Here is a 26649-nt window from a genome sequence, read left to right as displayed (position 1 = left end):
TCTTTTACTACAACCTATCAATCAATAAACGTTTTGCTCCAATGGTTACCTACATCATTATTTCAATAAAGTACTGCAAAGCTGAAATTCTATAACTAGAAGAGTAAGGATGTTTTGAAGTCTCCTGAATTGAATAGATATTTGGGTGTAATCTCGCTAGTAAGTGTTCAAACCGATCGAAGCCTGTACGTTATGTAAATCATCCCTGACCTATATATATTCCCGCGGAGGCGTTTGGTAGCGAGCGGAGTGCCGAAGCAATCGATGCTATCCCGCGGGATAACTGCACATGCGCACATCACTAGCTAATTTCTACAAAAGCCACCTACCTACACCACACGTAAAATAGAGCTCCTGAAACTTATGAAACATTCACCTTACATAGGTAAGTATGTACAAGGTGCTTATATATACAGGGCAGATACACCTTTAAACTAATGTAACTGTCCGTTTGGCAAATAAAATAAACTTCATAAGATATGATTCAGATGACAGTAATACCACTAGACTTTTGTACCAATATTCATTTTTTTTTTCGACGGAAAACTTTTTACCAAGACAAATACCTTACTGAATCTCTTGCCTGAAGATAAAACCCCACCTTAATGGAAAAGGTAGCGTATTTTTTAAAAGAATATGACGAAGAACGAAAAACGAAAAAACTGACATGCTTTAGAAAGCATGTCAGTTTTTTTCGAGTACAATAGGTATACATAGGTGACTGAAATTCAGCTAATGGAATAGGAAATTAGCAATAATGTGCAGATATAAGTGCAGCATGCATTAGTGCTTCGGGCGGTTGGGCGGGCGGTCCGGGAGGACTCGGGAGCGTCGCGGGGTGTGTCGGGCTGCGCCGTGCGGCAGTACGCGCCGCCATGTCGGCCGGGGCGCGCGCCTGTCTGCTGCTCGTCGCGATACTCACACTCCTCTACTCAGGTACTACACATCATAAACAATATCAACACACAAACACCCCATCACAATTAAACCAAGCTCCACATTTCAGCACTTTTACTCTGCTTTTTATCTCATGAAAGATGTACTACCGGCCAACCATGTAAATACAGTTGCATATAAACAAATTACATATATATTACGTACACATTATATACTAATACATAACTGTATTAATATGGAATTACATAGAAAAGTGCTGTTTCTTTTAAATGTATCTTTTTCAGCATTTCAACGTATGCTGAGCTTTTTGACAATTTAATCGTTAAACCATATGAAATTAAAATAATTATGGTTATTTTAACAAGGGCCTCTCATTTTATTATAAATTAATGATAATACGGATCAGAAAATGTTCGAGAAGTGTGTTCCTAAACAACATTATCTCCCGGTTGGCTCTTTATTGATCTGCCGTCGCAGCAGCATCTCGGCTACGGATGCTTAGCTTACACGTTACTACTTAATCATTATTATTTAAGAAAATAACTAGTGCAATAATTATTTCCTTATACACAAATATAAATATTTTGAGCATAGGGGATAGTCTGACTTGTCATTTAATTTACAGCTCATGAAATCAGCATATGCTTCTTAACGACGTCCGAACAATAGTGAACCTAAATAATTGACTTGATTACCTTATTTTCTTCATATAAGTTCAGATTGTTTATGCATTGTGTAAACAACACTGATAATTATTAGTATACCTATATCAACCACGAGTATCTTTGTAGTATATACTTGTTGTAAGGTGCGGGAAACTACCCATTTTCCAGCTTTTTCCGTGTGAGTTAACTTCGAAAAAGCACAGGAAGTCACTTTAGTGAACAGATTTATTTTAACTCATCTAATAGGTGTTATATCGGAAATAGATTAATGAATATACTTACTAGAATAAGTATATACCTCCTTATTCCAGGATGGTGTTCCGAAGACGAGGAGCGTCTGGTCCGCGACTTGTTCCGTGGCTACAACAAACTCATCCGCCCAGTACAAAACATGACACAGAAGGTCGACGTGCGCTTCGGACTGGCTTTTGTACAACTTATTAATGTTGTACGTATTCTATTGTCAATTTCCTTTTGCATTTTCACACTGGTAGATTTTCCGAGCGGAAAATCCACTCGTATAGAAAGAACTCTGTAATAGAAAACGACTAGGTATAAACAGATTTTGACATATTTTCTTACCAACTGTGATTTTTATATATATTATAAGAAAGTTTCATAACAATCCACAAGTTTAGCAACTTTTCAGTCCAAACGTGAGACCACGCGACTTGTACTAAAAAACCATATCTGTTACAGAACGAGAAAAATCAGATTATGAAATCAAACGTGTGGCTTCGGTTAGTATGGATGGACTATCAGCTGATGTGGGATGAAGCTGACTACGGGGGCATTGGCGTACTGCGCCTGCCGCCCGACAAGGTGTGGAAACCTGACATAGTACTGTTCAACAAGTTAGTATTCACCCCTATTTATTTTTTATATTTTTGATCTTTTTTCGATGCTAATGTGACGTCTTTTGTTGCAGCGCTGACGGTAACTATGAGGTGCGATACAAATCAAACGTCCTTATTTACCCCAACGGAGAAGTTCTGTGGGTACCTCCCGCCATTTATCAGGTCATTATTTAAATTGCTTTACCAAACCTATATGCCGAATGTGTCCCACACTTGTTTGAAGTATATTTTTTTATTTTTCAGAGCTCCTGCACGATTGATGTCACATATTTCCCATTCGATCAACAAACATGCATCATGAAATTTGGATCATGGACGTTCAATGGCGATCAAGTATCTCTCGCCTTATACAACAACAAAAACTTTGTAGATCTGTCTGATTATTGGAAGTCAGGAACGTGGGACATCATTGAAGTACCAGCGTACCTAAATATTTATGAAGGAAACCATCCTACTGAAACAGATATTACATTCTACATCATAATTCGAAGAAAGACTCTCTTTTACACTGTGAACTTGATCCTGCCAACAGTACTAATTTCGTTCCTGTGTGTCTTGGTATTCTATTTGCCTGCTGAAGCTGGTGAAAAGGTAAGACAGCACAATGTTTCATATTCCAAGGGTGTCCACAACTAACCTCAAGTATTCAACTTTGTTATTTGTTGTAGGTGACATTGGGTATCAGCATTTTGCTGTCACTGGTTGTGTTCCTGCTACTGGTGTCAAAGATTCTTCCACCGACCTCCCTTGTATTACCGCTTATCGCTAAGTATCTACTCTTCACATTTATCATGAACACCGTCAGTATTCTAGTAACCGTCATCATCATCAACTGGAATTTCAGAGGGCCAAGAACACACAGGTATGTAAACTAAAACAAAACTAAATTCTTAACGTGGGGTAAGTTTTAATTATTGAGTAATCAAACATACCTTTAAACTGTCTGTTGAACAGAATGCCGCTTTGGATCCGAAGTGTCTTCCTGCACTACTTGCCAACAGGACTGCTCATGCGCCGTCCGCGTAAGACGAGACTACGGTGGATGATGGAGATGCCCGGCATGGGTGCCCCGCCGCATGCAGCCGCTCCGCACGACTTGCCTAAACACATCAGGTACGTTTGCTGACAATAGCATTCCGTAGATGCTAGTCACCCCTCTCTAACCTGTGAACCCTGTGAATGTACTAACTTCTTAGTGCGATTGGTGCAAAACAAAGCAAAATGGAGGCGATGGAGATGTCGGACCTGCACCATCCGAACTGCAAGATAAACCGAGCGGCGGGCGGCGGCGAGGTCGGTGCCCTGGGAGGACTCGGTGCACTCGGCGGGCTGGGCCTCGGAGGGGAGCGGCGGGAGTCGGAGAGCTCCGACTCTCTACTGCTGTCGCCAGAAGCAGCGAAGGCCACAGAAGCAGTAGAATTCATCGCCGAACACTTACGTAACGAAGATCTTTATATTCAGGTCAGTTAGTTGTCTGAAAAATAAATTATTTTATATGATACTGAATACTAAATTCAAAATAACCAAATAGTGTAGGTATTATTTAAGTATTTGGTTCACTAGGTTCTTATCAGTCAGGATAACTTTTCTGAAACCAAACATTTAACTATTTTTTTTATTGACAGACCCGTGAAGATTGGAAATACGTGGCAATGGTGATCGACAGGCTGCAGCTGTACATTTTCTTCATCGTGACCACAGCGGGCACTGTTGGCATCCTCATGGACGCGCCTCACATCTTCGAGTACGTCGATCAGGATCGTATCATAGAAATATATCGAGGGAAATAAATCAACTTAGTTTTAAGTACAAACAGAATTGCGTCAAGACGGCTTCCATAATACTCAGTAGTTATTTATTTGTATTTTTTCTAGTAATTAATCTTTGGCTTACAAACCCATCTTTTGGCCCTCTGTGTCACACCTAAACAATATACATAATAAACAAACATTTCAAAAAAATTACCAACACAAGAGAAAATTGGTATGACATAAGAAAGTCAAAAGTGTAAATGATCATGTTATCAGTGACGGACGTAATCGTCAACAACTCACCTCGCACTCGTAAGGAATCTGAGTTGACACCTATTGGTATAGTCTGCCGATTTATTATAGTGAAGTTTGTTTTGCGCCAAACTTCCTAATGATAATAAAATTTTAATACTTAATTAATTTTAACTATCTGGCTTAGTACGTAAGTAATATTAATATATAAAATGGCTGTGTTCGAGATTTATAAAAGCACAATAGATAATGGTTTGTATTTTGTAATTGTCCTAAGATATAATGTACCTATAGTATTGTAGATAGTAGGTATGTAAACGTTTTTTTTTTTGTTCATAATATCGATTTGGAATATCACATTATTTTTCTTTCGTGTCTTCCTTAAGTGTAATTAGATAATCTCTTGTAAACCCCACTACTTTTCGATGCCCCAAGTGTTATTAGTTTTTTACTTGACTGTTTACAATTTGAGATTCTTAGGATAATTGTAGTACGTATATTGATAAACTGGGTCAGTATTAATAAAATAAAAGTTCGACAAATAAATAATGTACGTTTATTTTTCCACCACAAAATGCTTAACGAAAAGTTTTGTAATAACATATTACTATAATCACCATATTGGCGGAACTTACACTAAATTTGCATCAAATGAGACTATTTTACTAACTTCCAGTCAATTTAATCAAGCGCATTGTAATGGCATATTAACAACAAATACTAAAGTGCCACAACAAAAATACACATTTCATAATGTGAATTTTGATTTCAACTTTTATGAAATTGTCAGAAAAATATAATCTTGAAACATTATATGCTTGATATATATAAACTTATGTAACTATTTTACATACTAACCTTAAATTACATGTTTTTTTTTTTACTTTTTTGTTTCCCCGTTTTAATAGGGAAGTTCATATTTACAAATTGTATTTTAATAAAAATGGGTGTGAACATAGAATAGAAATTAAAAAACATACTTATCAAACTAATCGTCGCTGTCGTCATAATTAGGTGAAGTAGGAGAATATGTAGGAGACGTTGGAGAATATGTAGTCGGTCCTCCCGAACCGGTCGGGGAGTATGCGGGGGATGATGGTGAATAGTTGGGGGAAGTTGGGGTGTACGTCGGAGACGTCGGTGAATACTTTGTCGAAGACGGTGAGTATCCTGGCGAGGATGGAGAATAATTTGGAGAAGACGGTGAATAATTTGGTGATGATGGCGAGTAACGTGTGCTTCCTGGGTGTTGTGGAGACGAGGGAGAATATGCCGGGCTCGTCGGGGAGTACTGCGGACTTGTAGGAGAATATTGGGGACTTGTGGGAGAGTATGTAGGACTCCTGCCAGCGACTGACGGTGACGTCGGAGAATAGTTGGGAGATGGTGAATATTTAGGCGAAGATGGCGAATAACTGGGTGAAGTCGGGGAATACGCTGGTGAGGTCGGTGAGTATGAAGGACTTGCAGGAGAATAAGCCGGAGATGTTGGCGTATAATTTGGTGAAGACGGTGAGTAACTTGGAGATGCGGGACTGTAAACAGGACTAGTCGGAGAGTAGCTCGGCGAAGATGGCGAATAGCCCGGCGACGTCGGCGAGTACGCGGGACTGGTAGGGGAGTACGACGGACTAGTCGGAGAGTACGACGGACTCGTTGGCGAGTAGCTAGGAGACGTCGGCGAATAGCTCGGCGATGTCGGTGAATACGCAGGGCTCGTCGGAGAATAACTTGGAGAAGTAGGCGAGTAGCTCGGTGACGTAGGAGAATAAGAGGGCGACGTGGGCGAATAGCCAGGCGATGTAGGGGAGTAGCTCGGCGATGTAGGAGAATATATCGGCGAGGTCGGCGAATAGTTCGGTGACGTCGGCGAATACGACGGGCTGGTGGGCGAATAGTGCGGCGACGTGGGCGTGAGGCTGGGCGACGCGGGCGCGTACACGGGGCTGGTGGGCGAGTACGAGGGCGAGGCGCCGGCCGGCGACGTGTAGGGCGACAGCGGCGGCCCCGGCGACCCCGGCGAGCCCGGCTGCGGCGACCACGCGCTGTACGCCGGAGACAGACCCGACGCGTCCGACGCGCCCGATGGCGAGAATGATGGGCCGCCTGGCGTCATGCTGCTTCCCACTGTTAACAAAATACCACACCACGTCAGAATATACTTTAGACATTTCAGCTAGATGTTTTACTTAGGAAATTCTCTTTTTAAGTTGCCTCTGCCATAATTAGCTTCCTATGGAGGAACAAATAAGAAACTAAATACATACTATATTCAGTCATATAATCATATTATGTAATTCTTACCTTGGCCTGGAGACCATGCACTGCTTCCATATCCAGGAGTGTTCTGTGTCGACCATGGAGTCATCAAGGGTGTCATGGATGGAGTGCCGACTCCGAAGTACATGCCGCCGCCGACTCCTCCCACACCGAGACCACCCATCTCCATACCCAGTTTACATTTTTCCGCGTCAAGTAGCAAATCGAAACAACCTAAAAATAAAAGACCATGATTTCAATATTTCATAATATAGTAAAAACTATGGCATCCGGGTAATAGTAGTACATACCAGTTCCCATTCTAGGCAGTTGGCCCATAATAATATTTTCGGACACGCCTCTCATTGGATCTACTTCAGCGTGACTGGCGGCATCCAGCAACACGTCGACAGTTTCTTCGAATGAGCATCTCATCAGCGCACCAGTGTCTTGTCTGTTGATACCGTGACGAGTAATAGCCATGAGATGACCTTTGGCCGTCATGACGTCACAAAGCAAAGCAAGATGACGATAGTTCACGTATAGACCGTAGAACTGCAACACAGCATTCATTTCCTTCTCGACTGACTTACGCACAGCCTCGATACCCAGTACTTGGAATATTTCACAAATGTCGTTACTGAATGTCCTGATAGGATCGACATCTCTTTCAGAGAGTACTTTCATTAGCGAAGTACCATCAGTTTCCAATAACCATTCAGCAATAGCCTTAAATTCTCCTTGTTCTGTGATTATGATACGTTTCTTAGCTTCAGTCTGTGGCAAATGCATGTACACCTTGGCTATAGCCTCAATACCCTGTAGTGTCATGTCAGATAACATGTTAGCTTCAATACATCTCAAGAACATGTCATCTTCCATTTTGTCAACTGTTTCTTCGTCATTGTCTTGGAATTTACTTTCTTCATTATTCATAATCCTAATACGAAGAACAAGCTTCTCAGCGTTGTCGTCGTTGAAGATACAATTCAAATCGTCTCCAAAACCAGCATTTATCTTTTCAGCAATCTGTTCCATAGTCAGTTTTTTGTCCGTCATCCTCTTGCGATCTAATTCAATACGCAGCAGCCACGGAGAAATCTTTGTTGGGTCAAAGTCAGGCATTTCATAGTAAACATTAACAAATTCTTGATCTTCAGCTATAACAGTGTTTTGCGGGTCAGGGTCGTAGTAAATAGCCGTGTTCGCAGTCACCTTACGCAATGTAGTGTGTTCCAGTCTACATAACACGTTCTTAGCCTTCTCAGCATCTCTAGCCGCTCCTCCAGTCAAGAACACCGTTAGAGATGGAGCTTTAGGTTTCTTAGAGATGTTGATAATTTCCTTAAGACGTGGCACACCGAGTGTTACGTTTTTGGACGACACACCGGCGAAATGGAAAGTGTTCAGTGTCATCTGCGTGGCGGGTTCACCCAGAGACTGCGCGGCCAGGGCGCCCACCATCTCGCCGGGGTTCACCTGCGCTTGCTGGAATCGGGTTTCGATTTCTCCAATCAACCACTCAAAAGCAACTGTTGACAGTCTGTATTCTTCAGATACAAACTTGGTGCAAAGCGTAGAGCGCACCAAACATTGGAATAGTAAAGTAGCGTTTTCATTAGCTTGCTTTGACAGCCGATCCTCACCCGCTACAATAACGCACTTTTTCAGTAGATCTTTAACACCTGAAATAACCTTAATGGGGCTCAGATCTGTAGGCATTCTTTTGTTTATATGGAAAGTCTTTTGTGCATTCCAAATCATTCTCTTGAAATTGCAAGGCAATACAACTTTAGATTCACCACTTGGGAAAATTTGCCGCAATACTTCTCTGTCCTTGCAAAGTTGTTCCCATTCACTCTCAAGATCACTTATGACATAACCAGATTCTGTCAACTCCTTTATTATGTCCTCACTGAAGATCCTCTTCAAATACCTTTCATTTGAGGGATCGAACTTGAATTTCTTTTCAAATGCCTTGTTAGATAACTTGACAGTAGGCAAATTCTGGAACTCTACTGTTTCTCCAGCCAGCCCATCTTCACCATACCTCAACTGAATGAGTTGTCCCACAGAATTACGGACAGTACCATCGTAGTGAACCATTACAGACTCCATAGCCTTTATCAGACGACGCTGGATGTATCCAGTCTCAGCGGTCTTTACGGCAGTATCAATAAGACCTTCACGACCTCCCATAGCGTGGAAATAGAATTCAGATGGAGTAAGACCGGCAAGATACGAGTTTTCTACGAAACCTCTAGACTCGGGACCGTAATCGTCTTTGATGAAATGCGGCAATGTTCTTTTACGGAATCCAAACGGAATACGTTTACCTTCAACGTTCTGTTGCCCTACACAAGCAATAACCTGGGAAATATTAATGTTGGAACCCTTAGAACCAGCTACCACCATAGCCTTTAGGTTATTGTACTCAGTGAGAGATTTCTTAGCTGATCCACCAGTTTTGTCACGAGCGTCGTTTAGAATACGATTCACTTGATTTTCGAATGTCTGTCTGAGAGTGTTACCGGGAGTAGGTTCCAGCTCCATGTTGTGAGCTTTTTGAATGACTTCTATGACATCCTCTTTGGCTTTCACGATGGCGCGCTGAATTTCTTGATAAGTCTGAGGATCGGCAATGGTGTCGCCGATACCGATAGAGTGACCTTCTAGCAGTAGCCAGTTGTTGATTACAGTTTGAATGTTACCGTAGAAGCGACCTGCTGTCTCATGACCCAGTTCCAACATGCAAATATGTAGCAAGGAACCTGCTGAAGCACCAAGTGACTTTTTACACAAGATGCCCATGAGCAATTCACCATGTTCTACAACAACCTTAGTATCTCCAGGAGAGATCCACTTATATGGACCATCATCTTCTTCATCAGGATGTGTGGAATGAGTTCGAATCATGTTTACTGGACCCGGAATAATCAGAGTGAAAATTTGTTTACCAGTCCACAGTGGCTGTGGTTTCAAAATGCAAGGCTGAGGGATTTTACCATCCCATGTAGGTAAGAACATTAGAAGATTCATTACTTGTTCTTTCGTGAGGAACACGTCACGCTTAGTCATTTTCCTTACAGCTGTCAATGTGTCCTGCACAATACCCATGACGGGTTTATTTGCTTGGGGAGTAATAATTTGCCTTGGCGTTATGTGGATATTTTCAACCTCTGCCCTTGTTTCCATTGATTGTGGTACATGCAGATTCATTTCGTCACCGTCGAAATCGGCGTTATAGGGAGAGGTGCAACTTAAATTCATACGGAATGTCGACCATGGCAATACTTTTACTCTGTGACCCATCATACTCATCTTGTGAAGTGTCGGTTGTCGGTTGAAAATAACAAGATCGTCATCCCTCAAGTGACGTTCAACTTTGTAACCATGTTGTAAATGCAGATCGGATGGCTTTGGGTGAAATCTTAAGTCTATTCTTTCTCCATTATCGCGAACAATATATTTAGCGCCAGGATACTGTGCATTGCCCCTGCGTACAAGTTCCTGCATTCTGTCAATATTGAAAGGTGTTACAAGTTCAGGGAATGTCAAGTTTTGTGCAATGGATCTAGGTACTCCTACTTGGTCAATACGCAAGTTCGGATCAGGCGTGATGACAGTACGCGCAGAGAAATCGACTCGTTTTCCCATGAGATTTCCTCGAATTCTCCCTTCTTTTCCTTTTAGACGTGCCTTTATAGCTTTGAGAGGTTTTCCTGATTTCTGCATAGCTCTAAAAAAATAATAATACATGACATAAGTAAGTGTAAAGGAAGGAAAACAATCAATAATTCCTAATGAGTAATGATACTTACTTAGGCATTCCAGGCATATCATTATCTACAAATGTGGCTACATGAAACTGTAGCAGTCTTATGTTTTCGGCAAGCACGTGAGCTGCTGCACCAGACTGTTCATTCCTCATCAGCTCATTGTTTGCTTTGATTATGTCAGCAAGTTTGTGTGTCAAGTCATCCTGGTTCTTGGCTGAGCCAAACATCACTACAGCTGGTCTCACTGACAGTGGTGGTACTGGCAGAACTGTCACTATCATCCAGTCAGGTCTTGCGAATTTAGGGTCCATACCCAGTATAAAGGACTCTTCATCTACAAATCAAAAAGTCTATATTAACAGAGATTCCAACTATGACAAATAAATAAGACGTGTATGCATGTATGTCCTTGTAAAGAAATCTTATTAAGAGGTTAAGGTTTTTTTGTTTTTAGGCTCGAAAACTACTGACCAAAATTCTTTGGGAAACGCCATATGTGGGTGATATACTTAGGCTATATTTTATCGGGGTATGGTAAGTAATTACCAAAGGTTGCAGGCGAAACTGTGGGAAACAGCTAGTTACACAAGAAATATACAAAATGTGAAATCAATGAAGTTATTAAAATTATCTGTATTTATCAAGTACCTATATCAATCACCCAGTGACTAAGAAAGATAAGTGTGAACATGTAAGTACATGTCATGCATTTCCTTTGTGTATTAATTGCTTGTTTTTCAATACCTGTGATATGTTTGAGGATTTCCCAAACTCTTTCTGCAGTGATTATTATTTTCTTTTCCTGAGTGTCTTCATTAGCGTGTTTCCACTCAGCTGTCAGATCAAGACCTTGTCTTCTGATGGATGGCTGGTAGTGACCACAACCACCGTGCCCTGAGCCTCTTTTGCCTTCTTCTCCTTCTTTACCTATATCCATATCCTCACCACCCTCACAAATATTCTTGCCTTTACATAAGTCATATACATAGGTCAATCTCTTACGAGGCTGTCCTTTTGATTTCATCACAACTTCTTTTATCTTTGGGTTAGTCTAAAACGTAAAACAAAGACAGTAAGCCCTGAACTATATGATAACATCCAACAAAGTTTTATAGAAACAGTACAACTTACTGGGCTGACGAGCAGCTTTGAACAGTAGAAACAGACACATCTAAGTATCTTTATTGTTTTTGTTATAAAACCAATGTGGAATACTGGTTTTGCTAAGTCAATGTGTCCAAAGTGTCCAGGACACTCAGTCATGTTTCCAGCACAAGTTTGACATCTGGAAGCTCTGTCAATCACCCCTTGTCTCGGATCCATAAGTCCGCCAAGCTTGGGTCTGCCACCCTCCATAGTTTCGGGGAAACGAATTCCCCCTTCTGTGACTGACATCCGTCGCTAAAAGTGGAATATTCAACTTTATTGAAGTAATTGAAAAACAAGGTTGTAATACTATAGCATTTAATGACATTTTTGTATAAAATGAACACAAATAGATACATAAAGCACTGGGATTGTATAAAGAAACAATAATGCACAGACTTTATTAAACAGGCACTACAATAGTGTGAGCTTCACACCATCTCGACTATCAGTTGCAATAGCCTTGATACTGAACTTAGAATGCAATTTTCGTTTAAAAGGGTAACAACGCTTTTTTATTAACTATCTAGCCAACATTATGCTTATTTTTCTTACTAATTTCTTAGGATAATCCTAATCAATTCCACGAAATTGGTAGATGACCATTGAGGAGTGTAGGCTACAACAATCTGTTTTGTTGTGCAACAATCAAGTAATTGTTCAGAAAACATCTCAATAAATATATCTAGCATATAATAACAACATCAGAACTACATGCTACATAGCCACTGTTTAAATAACAACATTGAGATTACAACAGGAAACATAGAACACATTTATATCTGCATGCACAACCACAAACTGCGTGCCACTTTAACAACTGACGTGAATCATACTCAAAATACATCAAATTCCTGAAAATTAATTAATTTTACGAAAACTACTTAAATAAGAGTTTTGAAAACGTAACTTACGATTTCATCTGGAGATAATATACCAAATTGTACTCTTTTTACTTGGCGCACAAGCGCCTTCGAGTCATTCGTGGTAGCCATTTTGTTGGCTACTAGAGTTGCGCACTTTGATGCATGTTTTTATACCACAACACCTGGGATTTCCCACATTTGTCTATGGATTCACTCTAGAGTCACGATGTTTTTGAAAAAAAATATCGATAATCGACTCCCTTTCACCCAGAATATAGTCGATTTATAGAAATTATTAATTTTCAACCCATTCAGTTTTAAAATAATTGGTTGGATTAAAATATGTACATTATTAAAATATTAGCTCCACTTATTTTGTATTTTAGATAGACTGGGGATCCGCGAATCATACTAAGATTAAATGTATAACATTTATATACAGGAATGAATTTTATCCAGTGCGCAAACTTTGTCAACTTATAGTTAATAAGTTTTATAGATACGTATATTTTTATTTTGTAGTGTTTTAGTACAAAAAAGAAAAGTTATTGATATCGAAAGATGTTTATTTTGTAACCTATAGTACGGTCACAGTCGTCATAGTATGCACGGCGGCAACGTGAAACCGGTTTACTGACGGAGCTCCGCTCGGCGCGCGTAAGAATAAATTGGTATCCATATTTTGCTGATTTTAGGGCGGACAAAAGAATGAAAAAATTTTTTTTACTGATGATGCAGATATGTTCTGTTAACGATTCTGGACCACCAGTTTTTTTTTTGCGCACTGCTTAAAATTCATTCCTGTATAAAACTTTTACTTTTACTCCAAAGGTATTTTTAAATCAAAGCGTTCACGATAGACCATTTAAAATGCTGTAAGGCGCCCGTGACCATAGGCGTCACGAGGAAATCACATCCGCACCGTAGATAAACGTAGCCAATAGCCCATCTCTTTCTTCAGCGTTGCGTATCTTGTCTACATAATAGGTCTAATTGTTCTGTGCCAGACTATACTACAGGATATCAATCATCTCTGTGCAATCGATCCTTCGATGCGTTGCAATAGGTTCAGCTCTTTATATAAACCAAATATACACCTAAAATGGAATGATTTTGTTGTTTTTTTGGCTCCGAAGTTACTTGACCAATTCGAAAAATATCTGTTGGGACATCACCCCATCTGCATCTGCTACATCACCCCCGATGAACATAGGCAGTAGTTCCTACAGGATGCGGGTGAAACCGCGGTGCACAATAAATAGTCGGGTCGGGGACGAAACCTCCGATAACCTATGATATATGATCCTAACCCTTCAAGGCAGCTGATTCAGCTGCGCTCGTATATGATTTTTGGCGATCGCAATTTTCTTCCAATTTACTGGGTATGGGGTTACAAAAAAAAAAACTATTAATTATCACTATTTTATTGCAAAGTTATGTTAATAAATATACTTTGGCAGAACAAAAAGATTCTAGCTTTCACAAATATTATACAAATGTGTTGACATATAGTACCTATTTATTTAAGACAAATCTTGAAGATCATGATGATATTATTATACTTTACTGCTTGAGGCGTTATTGGTATGGAATTCCAGAAAATCTTTGAGTAACGTAGTTCGTCTTTTTTCCGCAATGTCCATTTGGTTTTCTAAATCACCTCTATCAGTCGTTTCCGCCCGCTCCACCTTCCAAGATAAGTTTTCTATCTCAGCTTCTAACTGCGCCTTGAAAATTAATTTTATGGTTCAATTAAAGTTACATTAAAACACAAATATTGGATTTCTTCATCTAACAATTAATTACACTTACTTGCTGATACTCAAATAACTCTTTGCGAGGGCCATTATCCATATAATATGCAAAGGGATATGTATACTGCAAAGTGTATCTACACCTCTTCAGTAACTTTGCTGCATCCCAAAGATATTGCCAGTCTATCCATGTGCCTTCACCAGCCATCACCTAAAATCCAAGAACATTTTTAATTTGTAATCTCAAAAGCAAAAAGTTATAACTTTGTTACAATCATAGATAACTTACCTTTTGATTGATGCGACTTTTTAAATTTGCTAAAGTTTGTTCTTCCAGTTTTAGAGATCGAGCATGATTTTCCCATCTTTCATAGTAATGCAAATACTTCTTTAAAGCTTCCCTGGCCTTAAAAATTGAAATTTTAAATTAGTGCATTGTGCCAGCAGTACAATAGCATACATAGAGATTCACAAAGTATAATTACATGACTGCTTACTTGAGCATGTTGGCTGTCCGAGGACAAGTTAGGGTCCTCTTTGTAGCGACTACATTCGTAATATTCGGAGCCATGTGATTTCCAGTCTCCCAGACACACCCAGCAGAAATCATGTCTGCATGCACCACACTGCATGTGATTACAGCCTCCATTTTTCTCTATACAGATCTGACACTTTGGGCAGTCCTGTAAGCAACAAAATATATATGTGTACCTTTAAATATGTATCTGGATGTATCATTAGTACTTATATTGTATTAACTCCAGTTCATATTCAATATAAACCTAATCACTCATTCCTTACCTTAGTATGGGCACTGATGTAGTTGGCTGTTTCAGAATCATCAGCACATTTAGTGAGCCAGCGGCGAATTGTGGGACAGTCAGTAGGTGCGTGATGTGGAGCCCCGCAAGAAAAGCACGTTAATAGCTCGCAGCCCTGGCACTCAACGCGACGAGCGCCTTCACGGGTCCAAGCTCTAAATATCCACTGCAACAATCCATTTCAATTATGAATTTGAACATATTTTACCTACATACACACATGTAAATATTTTACCATATATGTACTATGTACAATTCTGCATTTTCAATACATACTAACCTGACAGTTGGGGCCAGGGCAAAACCTAAGTTCAGGGTGTGATTTCACATGATCCTTGAACATAAATTGCTGGTATCTCTCCCGCAATACAGGCTTAGTTACATGTGATAGTACAAAATCTTCAGGTGCTCTCAGTTCACAGTCCTGTGCCATACACAGAATAGTATTTGAAACTCCTGAAATATGTGACAGTTGTTAAATCTCAATTTATTAAGTTTAAGCAACAATGTAATTTGAGGACAGTGATGGAAAATTTGTCATAAGGAAAAATGTGTTTACTACTGTAAAAGTCCAGTAGCTAATAAGCCTCGTTATCAACCTTGCTATCTTCTTAAATAATAATATTGTTTTATGAATCAGTCTACATCCTACTTCTTTCATAACATTTGTGATTTAGACACCCAGTTTGTTTATAGCTTACATAAAACATTCAATTACTTATTCAACAATATTTTCATATACAATTTATTTATTATACCTTCATATGAAAATATGTTCATACACATAATCAACATTCATCCTAAACATTACCAATTAAAATTATAGAAAGGCCTTCAATTTTAATGTCATAGAAATCCTGTTGGGTGCGATTTTATAAATGGGATGCCCCCCAGGGTGTTTAATTAATGTGATTGTTTGACTTGTTTTTATCTTAAGTAGCAAGCAAGCAGAATATATTTCTTTATTAATTTCAAAATACAACCTAGTCTTTTTATCATAGTACTACTTGGCACAGGGCTTCTGTCACCCTGAAATGAATTTATAACCATACCCTTGTAACCCACAGAGCAAATGAGTTTTTTTCATAACTGATAACACTTTTTATTAAACATGTCTTTACTAATCTGTGTTGCGTCTACAGTGTAAAATGGCCACATTATTTTAACAATTAGTATATATCAGAATGTTGGAAATAAATCATATCATGTAGCGAATAAAACGGCAATGACATTGACAACAATTGCCTAAGCAATACGCTTTAAAAACTACTGTCAAGGGCACCTTATGCTTCTTCAATACAACACAACATTTTATCAAATAAATAACAGACTATTACTCTGGTTCTATATTACCTACCCACCCAAAGTCAATAGACTATCTACAATTCACTAATCTGTGTATTTATATTACCTTGCATGATCTGCACTTCAAAATGCATCGCCCAGCAGTCATTGCAGAAGTAATGGCCACAAGCCAGGGCACTGTACTTGTGTATGGGTGGAGTGTTGGCACACACAGCACAGCTGGAGCGACTGGAGCCCCCCTGCGCGACGGGAGCGCGTGACTTCACGCGGCTGTACACCAACACCTCATTCGCATTCTCCTTATACTTATTTATAATCTCTTGAGCATTCCATTCATATGCATGGAGAGTCACCTGCAAACGTACCAATATTATACACTGATCTCGTCGTTTTATAACATTTACGAATCACAATTTGATGACAAACCTTGGCCAGTGAAGGCGTTATCTGAAGGCTATTGCTGAGCAATTCTATCGATTCATTCAACAATTTCTCAACTTCTTCCACCTTTAGGCAGGTATATAAAAAATATTCTGGGTCCGTTTTAGTTCGATCCACAGCTTCCATGTCACAGTCATCTTGCTCTCCATAGTAATCATAGTCGTCCCCATCATTGTCTGAATATTCCATATCAGATTCCGCAGACATTTTGTTGGTTGTATTGTATGGTTGCTGGATTTCAAGATGAAACGAGGGTGACGGAAAACACTGTAAAATTGATGTCAATTTTGTAAATATTCCAAGGATTTCACACTCTAATAAAACTGAAGAAGAATATTCCCATACTTGCTAAGTAAGAAATCAAATGATTCTGTACAGTAATAATAACAACAACTTAAAATTATGGTATGCACTTTAATACAACACCGTTTCGTTTTTTCCTTGTCTTTTATTTTTTTTCCATTGAAGATTAAAATAGAGTACGAGAAAGTTCGATGATCTGTTATCGATAAAGCCCGTTAATTTAGGCGATTTTACTCGAATAGAAAAAATATAGATAGCGCTGTAACTATAGAGTTCTGTTCTTGTTGATTGTGTGAATTGAACAAAGCAAAATTTCAATAACGTAGGAAATTGCCTTTATTTTATTAAATTACATTTCTGTTTTTGTGAGGTTTATAAATAATTTAAATAATGTCAACAATATTTGTGTACGTTTTCTTCTTGAAAACAAAGAATATTTTTATTTGACACCAATGACAGTTGTCTTGTCATTGTGTCATTCACCAAAGGTCACCTTGATAAAGTAGAGGATTTTGAATTCGGGGAATAAAATATTATTTTTGGGTACGTAGATATTAATTTAACAGCCGGAAAAAAACATTAAGTATTAAGTGCAGTTATAAGACATGAATAGTATTAAAATATATGTGATAAGTTATGTAATATCAGTTAAAATGGCTTTATTATTATTTGTAGGTGTTGGGATAAGTTGAACTTATAAACGATGGAAACGGCGACGACTCAAAGGTTTATCGGGCGCGGTTCCCACAAGGGGAAGGGCCTGGCAGTGTTTACCAGCGGAGGTGACTCTCAGGGTATGAATGCCGCCGTGCGCTCGGTGGTACGAATGGGTATATATCTGGGGTGCAAGGTATACTTCATTCGCGAAGGATATCAAGGCATGGTGGACGGAGGAGATAACATAGAAGAGGCTAACTGGTCTTCTGTCAGCTCGATCATTCACAAAGGTGGCACTATTATTGGATCAGCTCGTTGCATGGAGTTCATGTAGGTTTTATTTATTTACTATTTATTGTTAGTGTTAATAAACCAATCCAAAAATTATTAATAACAAATAGACACATAACACGCATTTTGTAAATATCTTATACTTTCAAATATTCAAACAATGTTCTATTCATCAATTGGAAGTATGTTTCTTTTTATAATAATATTTGACTGTTTGAAACAGTAAGAGAGAAGGGCGCCTTAAAGCTGCCTACAACTTGGTCACTCGTGGCATTACCAACCTGGTAGTGATTGGAGGTGATGGTTCCTTGACTGGAGCCAATCTATTCAGAGAGGAATGGTCCAGCTTACTGGATGAGCTGTTAGCAAACAATAAGATTACAAAAGATCAGAGGGAGAAGTACAAGTACCTCCACATTGCTGGCATGGTAACTATTCATTTTATGAATGCAGAGATAAATAATAATTTTATAAAATAAGACCTACTTTTTAAATAGTATTTAATATAGATAAAGTATCTATTCATTCCAAATCAAGGTTTTTCAGTAAACAACAATATTCTACAAATAAATTGTATTTTATTCTAATATGTTTGTCTTCTAGGTAGGCTCAATTGACAATGATTTCTGCGGCACAGACATGACAATAGGAACAGACTCAGCCTTACATCGCATCATTGAAGCTATTGATGCTATTGTAAGCACAGCATACTCCCATCAAAGAACATTTATTATGGAGGTCATGGGGAGGCACTGCGGGTAAGAAATCTTCACTATTCTTAATTTGTTATAACAAATATCTACTATGTAAGCAACATTGTAATTATATTTCTTTCATCAGATCACAGGTAAATGTTTCTACAATAATAATAGTATAAATGGATGTGTGCCAATTCAGTGAAACATGATAAGATTCTAATGGTTGTTTATTCACTTAGATACCTTGCTGTGGTCACTTCTTTGGCATCTGAAGCGGATTTTGTGTTTATCCCTGAAGCTCCACCATCTGTTGACTGGAGAGATAAACTTTGTGATAAATTAGAACAGGCAAGCTTTGGCTACATGTTTATGTCCTTTCCGCACATCAGTTAGATTGTCCTCGACAACATTACATTAACTTTTATCCTATTATTCAAATATCCCTTTAGTTTTCTTGCAGTTTACACGGCACTCTGTACGGACGCTACTTATAGTTTTATTTGCGAAGACCCAGCGCCTCGCAATTGGGATAAAAAATTGTGTGCGAAAATAGCTGAGGCAAGGATATAATTTTTTTCAACAGGGGCAGGATCACTTGATCATTAAGGTTCTTAATCATTCATCAGAACGAATTGGCAGACCCATTGGCTAAATAATGATAATGAAATTCCAAATGTTTTCCATGATATCCATCATTTGTTGAGTATGACTTGGGAGCATTTGCATGAAGCATTTCGGGCACTGGTTGTTGCAGTTATCTGGCATTAGTGGCCGCTCTGGCGAGCGAGGCAGATCAAGTATTCATTCCCGAGGACCCTGTTCCCAATAACTGGGTCGAAAAGCTTTGCAAACGATTGGCTCAGGTATGCAGGCTACATAGAATCCAAGTGTATATTGATAACACACAATGATCATATCAGCTTTTTTGTATTATTTTTGCGGAATGGTTTCTGATTCAATATCAATGTGTATGGTGAAATGAAAATATTGTATAGGTGAACTTTGCGTCATAATCATTACTGCAGTATTGAGAAATCGTGATGTAACTTTGTACATGTTAGTAATGTACAAGATCAGCCAGAGGTCAAACTAATTTGACTAAACTCTTGCAACTAATTCATTTGATTTTAGCATTTGCTAATTCAGTCTAGCAAAATACTAAAGTATACATACTGCTTACTATTAACCAAATGGTTATTGAATATTACAAGGCAGGGACCAATATTCATGATAAACTATCATGTTCTTAGAAGAGAAAATAGATAGTCTCAATTGACTAATTGAAATCTATTTCAGCTATTACAGCGGTTGGAAATGTAATTTGTTTAAATCGAATTGACGTTGGTATCGCTTTGGCTATGTGTGAAGTTTATTTTAATTTAAGCTTACACAAACTTTGATATATGGCACACTGAAGACCACACACTATACTATACAGAAATCATATTCACACTCATGATATCCCTACACAATCACTAAATTAGTTATCAATCATGCATGCCAACCTAATTGTAATTGCTTTTTGTGTGTTTGTATTTAGTACACTTTTTTATAATTCCTAATTTAAAAATTAACAAATGTTGATATGATATTTTTAATGTAGGAAAGGAAATCGGGGCAGCGTCTGAATATTATCATAGTGGCGGAAGGTGCCATAGATCGCGAAGGTAAGCCGATCACTGCGGAGCTGGTGAAGAATGTGGTGGTGGAAAACCTTCAGCAGGACACGCGCATCACTGTGTTGGGTCACGTGCAGCGAGGAGGATCGCCCTCAGCTTTTGATAGGATCCTGGTAAGATATGCAATTATTGTGGGCAAGTTGGGTAGTGTTTGATTCTGGGCCTGTTCTCATACCTATAGCATATAGCTGTACTAATATTATAAAGTAGCCCATTCATCGAGGAAGGCTTAGGCTACCTACTTTATATACAGGTGCGTGGAGTAGTTCCCACGGGACACTTTTGTTGTTAGTGGTATAGACTCGCCCTCTTATACCGTATGCGCGTGTGAGTGTCAATAGCTAAGTCTAATAATAAACTCCAGCTAAGTCTACTTGTTCAAATAAATCTATTGAACCTCAGATGATGTACAGCAATAAGATATAAATCATCATGCAGTCGTCAGACGATGTAAATATGAAAGAAAAGTAGGAAATATACTTTATAGCCTGTACTGTTCTCAGGGATGTCGTATGGGCGCCGAAGCAGTGATGGCCCTGATGGAGGCGTCCCCCGAGACCGAGCCGTGCGTGGTGTCGCTGGACGGCAACCAAGCCGTGCGACTGCCGCTCATGGAGTGTGTCAGACGTACTAAGGCTGTTGCACAGGTAAGGCCGCTATGTAAAAATATGTTTTAGGATAATTAATCATGTAAATAATGTGAAGGTATAATTTGTAAATATTTATGCTGTAAAAAAAATTATTGAAATCGCTTCATCTGTACGGGAGCTCTGTTGCCACAGACAGACCGACAGACAGACACGTCAAACTTATAACACCCTTCTTCTCGTAAGCAGCTGGTTATTCAAAAATGTTTTGAACATACTCTAATTGTAAATAACACATAATTAAATTATACTTCACCTAAAAACTTTAATATTGTAGGCCATGGCTGATAAAAACTGGGATCTGGCGGTGCAACTGCGCGGGCGCAGTTTTGCACGCAACTTGGAGACGTACAAGATGTTGACTCGCTTGAAGCCGCCCAAGGAGGCTTTCGACGCTTCTGGCAAACCTGCTGTAATTATGATTTATTCTGTTAAACAGATTTTTACAGTCCCTTTCTCTCGGATCTGATTGTTTATCAAAACTCAAAATTAGTGCAATAAAATACAAATTCTTATCCTAAATTGTGGTGCAAAATGAAATAGTCACTCCTCAGATTTTGAGGAATAATTTCGCCTGATTGTAATCCAGACTTTTTCACGATGTATTCATTCTTGGCTATGCCTAAAGAAAACTGAAAGTATGCAGCATACATGTGACTGAATAAATCACTGTTCGGTCATTATTGCTTATTCCAGATTACTTATATTCCAGATTTACTGATGATGACTGATTTACTTGATTATTCCAGATTAACGATACATATAATGCTGTTTTTTTAAACTATTCTTAATCCAAGATATTGGTATCCATTTGTTACAATCATTCTTAAAAATATATATATTTTTATGAATATTTAGGAGGGTCTAACCCTAGCAGTGATGCATGTAGGCGCCCCCGCATGCGGTATGAACGCGGCGGTACGTTCCTTTGTACGTAACTGCATCTACCGCGGAGACACCGTGCTCGGCATTCATGACGGTGTTGAAGGTTTTATTAGCGGAAATATTGTTAATATGGAGTGGTAAGTGTTTTTTGAATAATGAGGTTTTATGCTTATATAAATCTGTGTAGGTAATATTCTACACGATAATAATTCTACTCTCAGTTTTGGCGCCTCTTCAGTAATGTTACAAAAAGCACCTGTAACAAAAGAATAACTTATGTTCTCTCTGATTCTCGTCTTAATTGGTTAATTTTTTAACCATAATTAACATTCAAATAATACGTTTCATATCTTTCTTTATATCTAAACAGTTCAAATTCTACTGTCTGTATTTTAATGCGAGACATTGTGACCCTATATCTAATATTTTTTGGAAACAATAATTGCTTTAGAAAATATAGCTTTATTTATTATTACATATTTATTTATTATTTACTAAAAGGTACATTTTTTTTAGAAGTGGGCCTTAATCATACAAACTTCTATAATTACTCAGGGCCGATGTGACCGGTTGGGTAGCCCAAGGAGGTGCCTTCCTAGGTACCAAACGTACCCTCCCCGGCGACAAGAAGGCAGAAATAGCAGCTCGCATCAAACAGTTCAATATTCAAGGCCTGCTTATCATCGGTGGATTCGAGGTATGGTTTTATACCTAGTCTTAACAAATACATGATGTATGTGCTATTGTTTTCGGAAAATTGAATGGTTTAATGTGTTATGACAAATAGAGGGGAACATTTCATTAAGCGATAGTTAGATAAGGCTAAGGAATGTTACTGCCTGGCAATGGTCTACGTCTCTGCATTAAATCACGATGACCAACTACTCACTATGTTTCTGAATACATGAACCATGAGCAGATACTACAATCGCAAAACTACGATCATCTCTGCGATTAGTATAAATCGTACTATTTTCGGCTGGAACTTGTTATGACCAAGATGATCAGTCAATCATCCGCGGACCGTGCTACATGGCTGTTAATTATACACAAATTCTAAATGAACTGAATATAGAAGAAAAGATGAATTATAGTTCGGCCATTCAGAGAATGCGTTCCTGACACGTCGCGATTGAACTGACGACGTAATAACATTCATTGATTATTGATATAATAATGTTGTTTTAATGCTCCTCAATTGTTAAAACGGTAAACAACCAGCAAAAATATTTTTATCGTAACTGCAACGCCATTGCAAAGTTACGTCGTCAGTTCAATCGCGACGTGTCAGGAACGCATTCTCTGAATGGCCGAACTATAATCATAGTTTTTTCTCGTTAAGCTAGATTTACTTTGCTTCAGTCTGCTTGTTTTATGGCCTCAGCTACCTATCAATTTAGCCAGTCATTTGCTCACCATTTTTATTTATCTAGGCATACCAAGCTGGCCTAGAGATCTACGAGGGTCGCGCCCAATTCCCGGAGTTCTGCATCCCACTGGTGGTGATCCCATCCACCATCAGTAACAACGTGCCCGGCACAGACTTCTCGCTGGGGTCTGACACCGCCCTTAATGAGATCACCGAGATCTGCGATAGGATCCGACAATCTGCTCAGGTTTGAATACCAAGTTTTAATTACCTTGAAATTGCAGGACCAATTGCTTCCATTAAAAAAAAATCTATACTACCTATACATATGGGTAAACGAAATGATATTCAATTATTTTATCGATATTTCAATCAGTCTTCTACTGTTCTTTCAATTTTTTGAGAGGCCAAAATCGCAAAAATACAAATAAGTATTTATCTTTGTTTATTTTTCCCAGGGAACGAAACGCCGTGTCTTCGTCATTGAGACCATGGGAGGATACTGCGGCTACTTATCTACTTTAGCAGGTAAACTTCGATCTCCTTTGTTTTTTACGTCATTTATATCAACGTACAGTCAACTTTAGGTCAGTGGTAACAATTTTATAGGGAAATCGTACTTATTACTATTGAGTTAAGGTGCATGAAAGTTACCACTGATGTGCGGTCTACAGTACCTACCTAATTATCCTTATCGCTTCATTGTCAGTTTCCAATCGAAACAAATAAATTAAATTGTATTGATCTTACCAGGTTTGGCCGGCGGAGCTGACGCAGCATATATTTACGAAGAGAAGTTCTCTATCAAGGACTTACAACAAGACGTGTACCACATGGCGTCTAAGATGACGGGCGGCATTCAACGCGGTCTCATCCTCCGTAATGAGAAAGCTAACGATAACTATAACACCGACTTCATATACCGCCTTTATTCCGAGGAGGGCAAGGGACTGTTTACTGCTAGAATGAATGTGCTTGGTAAGTAACAAGGAACTACGTAATGTTTGAAATTGTAGGTAAGATGAAATGTTATTCCAGGTTGATAGAGATGGGCCAGTTGGGCAAGTAGTGAATGCCGGAAAAAGAGGCCCTTTTGGCCCAAAAAAAACTTCTACTTCCACATATTATACATCTAGCGTTGTCCTTTTGTAGACATCCGATTTTCCAATGTTTTTTCAAAGCTCAAGAAGAAGTTATAAGTAAGCATTGAAAACATATTTTTAAATAACAGATCTACAAACTATCTTTGTATCACAGGTCACATGCAACAAGGAGGTTCCCCGACTCCTTTCGACCGTAACATGGGAACCAAGATGGCGGCCAAGTGTCTGCACTGGCTAGTCGAGACTATCCAGAAGGGCCCCGCTAACACGCCCGACTCCGCCTGTCTGCTTGGCATCGTCAAGAGACAGTACAAGTTCTCGCCCCTTGAGGACTTGAAGGCACAGACTAACTTTGCGTAAGTTATATTTTTAATCGACTATAGTTGTTTGGTCATTAAGTTGTTCGATTTTATTGCCCAACTCATGAGTTGCATCTGCTCTTAGGGAAATTGCATATTATTTGCTTCTGAAAGCGTGAATTTTATTCTCAATATTTACAACTTGCGTATAAAACAATTTGTTTTTATGTATAACTTTTTTCATCACTCCTAACTGGTATGTCTATAAATTTCAACTTTATGGTTACAGTCAAAGAATACCAAAGCAGCAGTGGTGGATGAAGCTGCGCCCACTGCTCCGTATCTTGGCCAAGCACGAGTCGACCTACGAAGAAGAGGGCATGTACATGACCGTCGAACAGGGAGAGATTGACTCCGAAAATGTTATCTAAAAACTTCGCATTATGCGTCCATAAAAAGCGGATAGTCAAAATGATCCAATCTGAATGTTAACGCCAAGTACATCACCAAGTTGTTTATATTCAACATTTATTTATTTATGACCTGCTTGGTCTATGTGCTTTTGTATTCTTTTTTTAAATCAAATGTTGCAATGGTGCATAATTTAAATTATTTTTAACCGACTTCCCAAAAAGGAGGAGGTTCTCAATTCGGCCGGTATGTTTTTTTTGATAGATGTTGTTACTATGGTAATCTCTAGTAGTCAAGTGTTTAATTAACTATATAGCGAATGGCACATAATTTACGCTCGAAATTATTTATAAATTATGATTAATTTCAAAAAAGTATTAGGAATGATTATAGACTTTATTTTAAATTTAAAAGACGACTTTAACAGTCTGCCATTTAGTTTGTAGGATAGTTATAAAATTCATGACACTCAAATGATTCTAACATGTGTACGTTAGCTTGGGCTTTCTTACTTCCACCGTTGTTATGTGATTTTAAATGCTTTATTTATTATCAGTTAGTTACCACAGTACAATGAGATTTATTCTTATGTTACACATAGACATACATAGATTATGCAAGTTTGTGCTATTACAATACAATAAACTAATATTACAAGAACATAAAAGTACAGAGTGCTACATCATTGCTGTGGACTGACTGTTTATTTTGTGCAAAGAGGTGTTAATTTATTTTAATAGGTTCACTTTTATAATTTATTTAGAAACAAAGATTTTTGTATTAAGGATATTTCTTTCAAAATTTATATTTAATAATAATCGGCAATCAAGTATTTTGTAACCGAGATTATATTTTATAATATTAGACAATAAGCGTAAATTGGTAGACAAATATTAGTATGTTTGACAGTATTTTATGAGAAAATCATATAAAGCTGTCCATATAATCAAAAATATATTAAAGATATGGCAAATATATGTATAATTATGAAGATAATGTTGCAAACTTATTTTGAAATTTTTTAATAAACTTTACTGTCCTATTTTTTGTGTGTTTATTTAATTCTTAATTTACTCTTGCGTCCCGTGAGAACTACACTGTGGATAAAAGTAGCCTACCTCTACTGTACCAGTAATTTCTGAAGCTGCGTCTACGCTAGGAGAGCCGAGCACGAGAGGAGCACGAGCCGAACACAATATTCGTCTAGTGTGGACCAACTTACAAACCCCTAATGAGCGCGCTGCGAGCATTTCGTTCGTGCTTAGCTGCGTTCCACCTGTTGTTGTTTTTGACGAACACAAAGGGATTTGCTTAAAGCTGTGTCTATGTTTGGATGCTTATGCTGTGTGTGTTTATGTTTGGATAGCGGAGCACAAGCAGAGCCGTTCTCGGTTCCGCTCGTGCTCGGTTCGTCTAGCGTAGACTCGCTGCTCTCTCTTCAATTTTATAATTTTAAAAGTATTGATTAAGTGAGTTACTGCATTTATCCAGTAGGTAGGTGAATTGGTTTGTCA

General features: G+C 38.5%; 4 protein-coding genes across 7 annotated transcripts; 2 read left to right on the top strand and 2 right to left on the bottom strand.

The window, feature by feature from the left end:
* Nucleotides 1–860: 860 nt before the first annotated feature.
* LOC124643972 (acetylcholine receptor subunit beta-like 1) lies at nt 861–5158 on the top strand. 2 transcript variants are annotated; one of them, XM_047183232.1, is made up of 9 exons: nt 861–936; nt 1874–2010; nt 2262–2416; nt 2491–2581; nt 2663–3010; nt 3088–3281; nt 3374–3532; nt 3616–3880; nt 4045–5158. In XM_047183232.1, the coding sequence occupies exons 1-9, from the start codon at nt 876–878 to the stop codon at nt 4207–4209; spliced, it is 1575 nt and encodes a 524-aa protein (XP_047039188.1). In that variant the 5' UTR covers nt 861–875; the 3' UTR covers nt 4210–5158. The 2 variants fall into 2 exon arrangements, with proteins under 2 accessions (XP_047039188.1, XP_047039109.1); XM_047183153.1 differs by having other exon boundaries at nt 862–936; nt 3637–3880.
* On the bottom strand, nt 4965–12635 carry LOC124643710 (DNA-directed RNA polymerase II subunit RPB1). The gene is made up of 7 exons (XM_047182791.1): nt 12521–12635; nt 11592–11861; nt 11205–11511; nt 10503–10794; nt 6993–10420; nt 6727–6915; nt 4965–6549 (listed from the first exon to the last, which is right to left on the bottom strand). Exons 1-7 carry the CDS (start codon nt 12599–12601, stop codon nt 5411–5413), a joined length of 5706 nt encoding a protein of 1901 aa, XP_047038747.1. The 5' UTR covers nt 12602–12635; the 3' UTR covers nt 4965–5410.
* Nucleotides 12636–13880: 1245 nt separating this feature from the next.
* Nucleotides 13881–17283, bottom strand: LOC124644097 (potential E3 ubiquitin-protein ligase ariadne-2). The gene is made up of 9 exons (XM_047183349.1): nt 17139–17283; nt 16779–17060; nt 16459–16705; nt 15328–15503; nt 15028–15213; nt 14724–14909; nt 14516–14632; nt 14285–14437; nt 13881–14199 (listed from the first exon to the last, which is right to left on the bottom strand). Exons 2-9 carry the CDS (start codon nt 16998–17000, stop codon nt 14029–14031), a joined length of 1458 nt encoding a protein of 485 aa, XP_047039305.1. The 5' UTR covers nt 17001–17060; nt 17139–17283; the 3' UTR covers nt 13881–14028.
* A 209-nt stretch (nt 17284–17492) lies between these two features.
* On the top strand, nt 17493–26174 carry LOC124643781 (ATP-dependent 6-phosphofructokinase). Of its 3 annotated transcripts, none has more exons than XM_047182910.1 (15): nt 17493–17639; nt 17772–18083; nt 18268–18472; nt 18648–18802; nt 19497–19605; nt 20346–20534; nt 20925–21068; nt 21346–21480; nt 21927–22090; nt 22509–22650; nt 23387–23569; nt 23781–23850; nt 24076–24300; nt 24580–24781; nt 25014–26174. In XM_047182910.1, the coding sequence occupies exons 2-15, from the start codon at nt 17800–17802 to the stop codon at nt 25153–25155; spliced, it is 2349 nt and encodes a 782-aa protein (XP_047038866.1). In that variant the 5' UTR covers nt 17493–17639; nt 17772–17799; the 3' UTR covers nt 25156–26174. The 3 variants fall into 3 exon arrangements, with proteins under 3 accessions (XP_047038866.1, XP_047039001.1, XP_047038945.1); XM_047183045.1 differs by lacking the exon at nt 19497–19605 and adding an exon at nt 19192–19300; XM_047182989.1 differs by lacking the exon at nt 19497–19605 and adding an exon at nt 18982–19090.
* The last annotated feature ends 475 nt before the right edge of the window (nt 26175–26649 follow it).

This window comes from Helicoverpa zea, chromosome 1 (genome assembly GCF_022581195.2).
Source record: "Helicoverpa zea isolate HzStark_Cry1AcR chromosome 1, ilHelZeax1.1, whole genome shotgun sequence".
Taxonomy (NCBI): Eukaryota; Metazoa; Arthropoda; class Insecta; order Lepidoptera; family Noctuidae; genus Helicoverpa; species Helicoverpa zea.
The sequence above is the reverse complement of the archived record's forward strand: the minus strand, read 5'-3'. Positions and strand labels throughout refer to the sequence as shown.

Coding starts and splice junctions, on each gene's coding strand:
- LOC124643710 (XM_047182791.1), bottom strand. CDS start 12,601: ATGGCTACCACGAATGACTCGAAGGCGCTTGTGCGCCAAGTAAAAAGA. Junction 11,512..11,591: donor CAAAGCTGCTCGTCAGCCCA/GTAAGTTGTACT, acceptor TTTACGTTTTAG/ACTAACCCAAAGATAAAAGA. Junction 10,421..10,502: donor GATATGCCTGGAATGCCTAA/GTAAGTATCATT, acceptor TTATTTTTTTAG/AGCTATGCAGAAATCAGGAA.
- LOC124643781 (XM_047182910.1), top strand. CDS start 17,800: ATGGAAACGGCGACGACTCAAAGGTTTATCGGGCGCGGTTCCCACAAG. Junction 21,481..21,926: donor ACGCTTCTGGCAAACCTGCT/GTAATTATGATT, acceptor ATGAATATTTAG/GAGGGTCTAACCCTAGCAGT. Junction 24,301..24,579: donor TGCTAGAATGAATGTGCTTG/GTAAGTAACAAG, acceptor TTTGTATCACAG/GTCACATGCAACAAGGAGGT.
- LOC124644097 (XM_047183349.1), bottom strand. CDS start 17,000: ATGTCTGCGGAATCTGATATGGAATATTCAGACAATGATGGGGACGAC. Junction 15,504..16,458: donor TGAAGTGCAGATCATGCAAG/GTAATATAAATA, acceptor CACATATTTCAG/GAGTTTCAAATACTATTCTG. Junction 14,633..14,723: donor CGGACAGCCAACATGCTCAA/GTAAGCAGTCAT, acceptor TCAATTTTTAAG/GCCAGGGAAGCTTTAAAGAA.
- LOC124643972 (XM_047183232.1), top strand. CDS start 876: ATGTCGGCCGGGGCGCGCGCCTGTCTGCTGCTCGTCGCGATACTCACA. Junction 2,582..2,662: donor TACCTCCCGCCATTTATCAG/GTCATTATTTAA, acceptor TTTATTTTTCAG/AGCTCCTGCACGATTGATGT. Junction 3,533..3,615: donor GACTTGCCTAAACACATCAG/GTACGTTTGCTG, acceptor CTAACTTCTTAG/TGCGATTGGTGCAAAACAAA.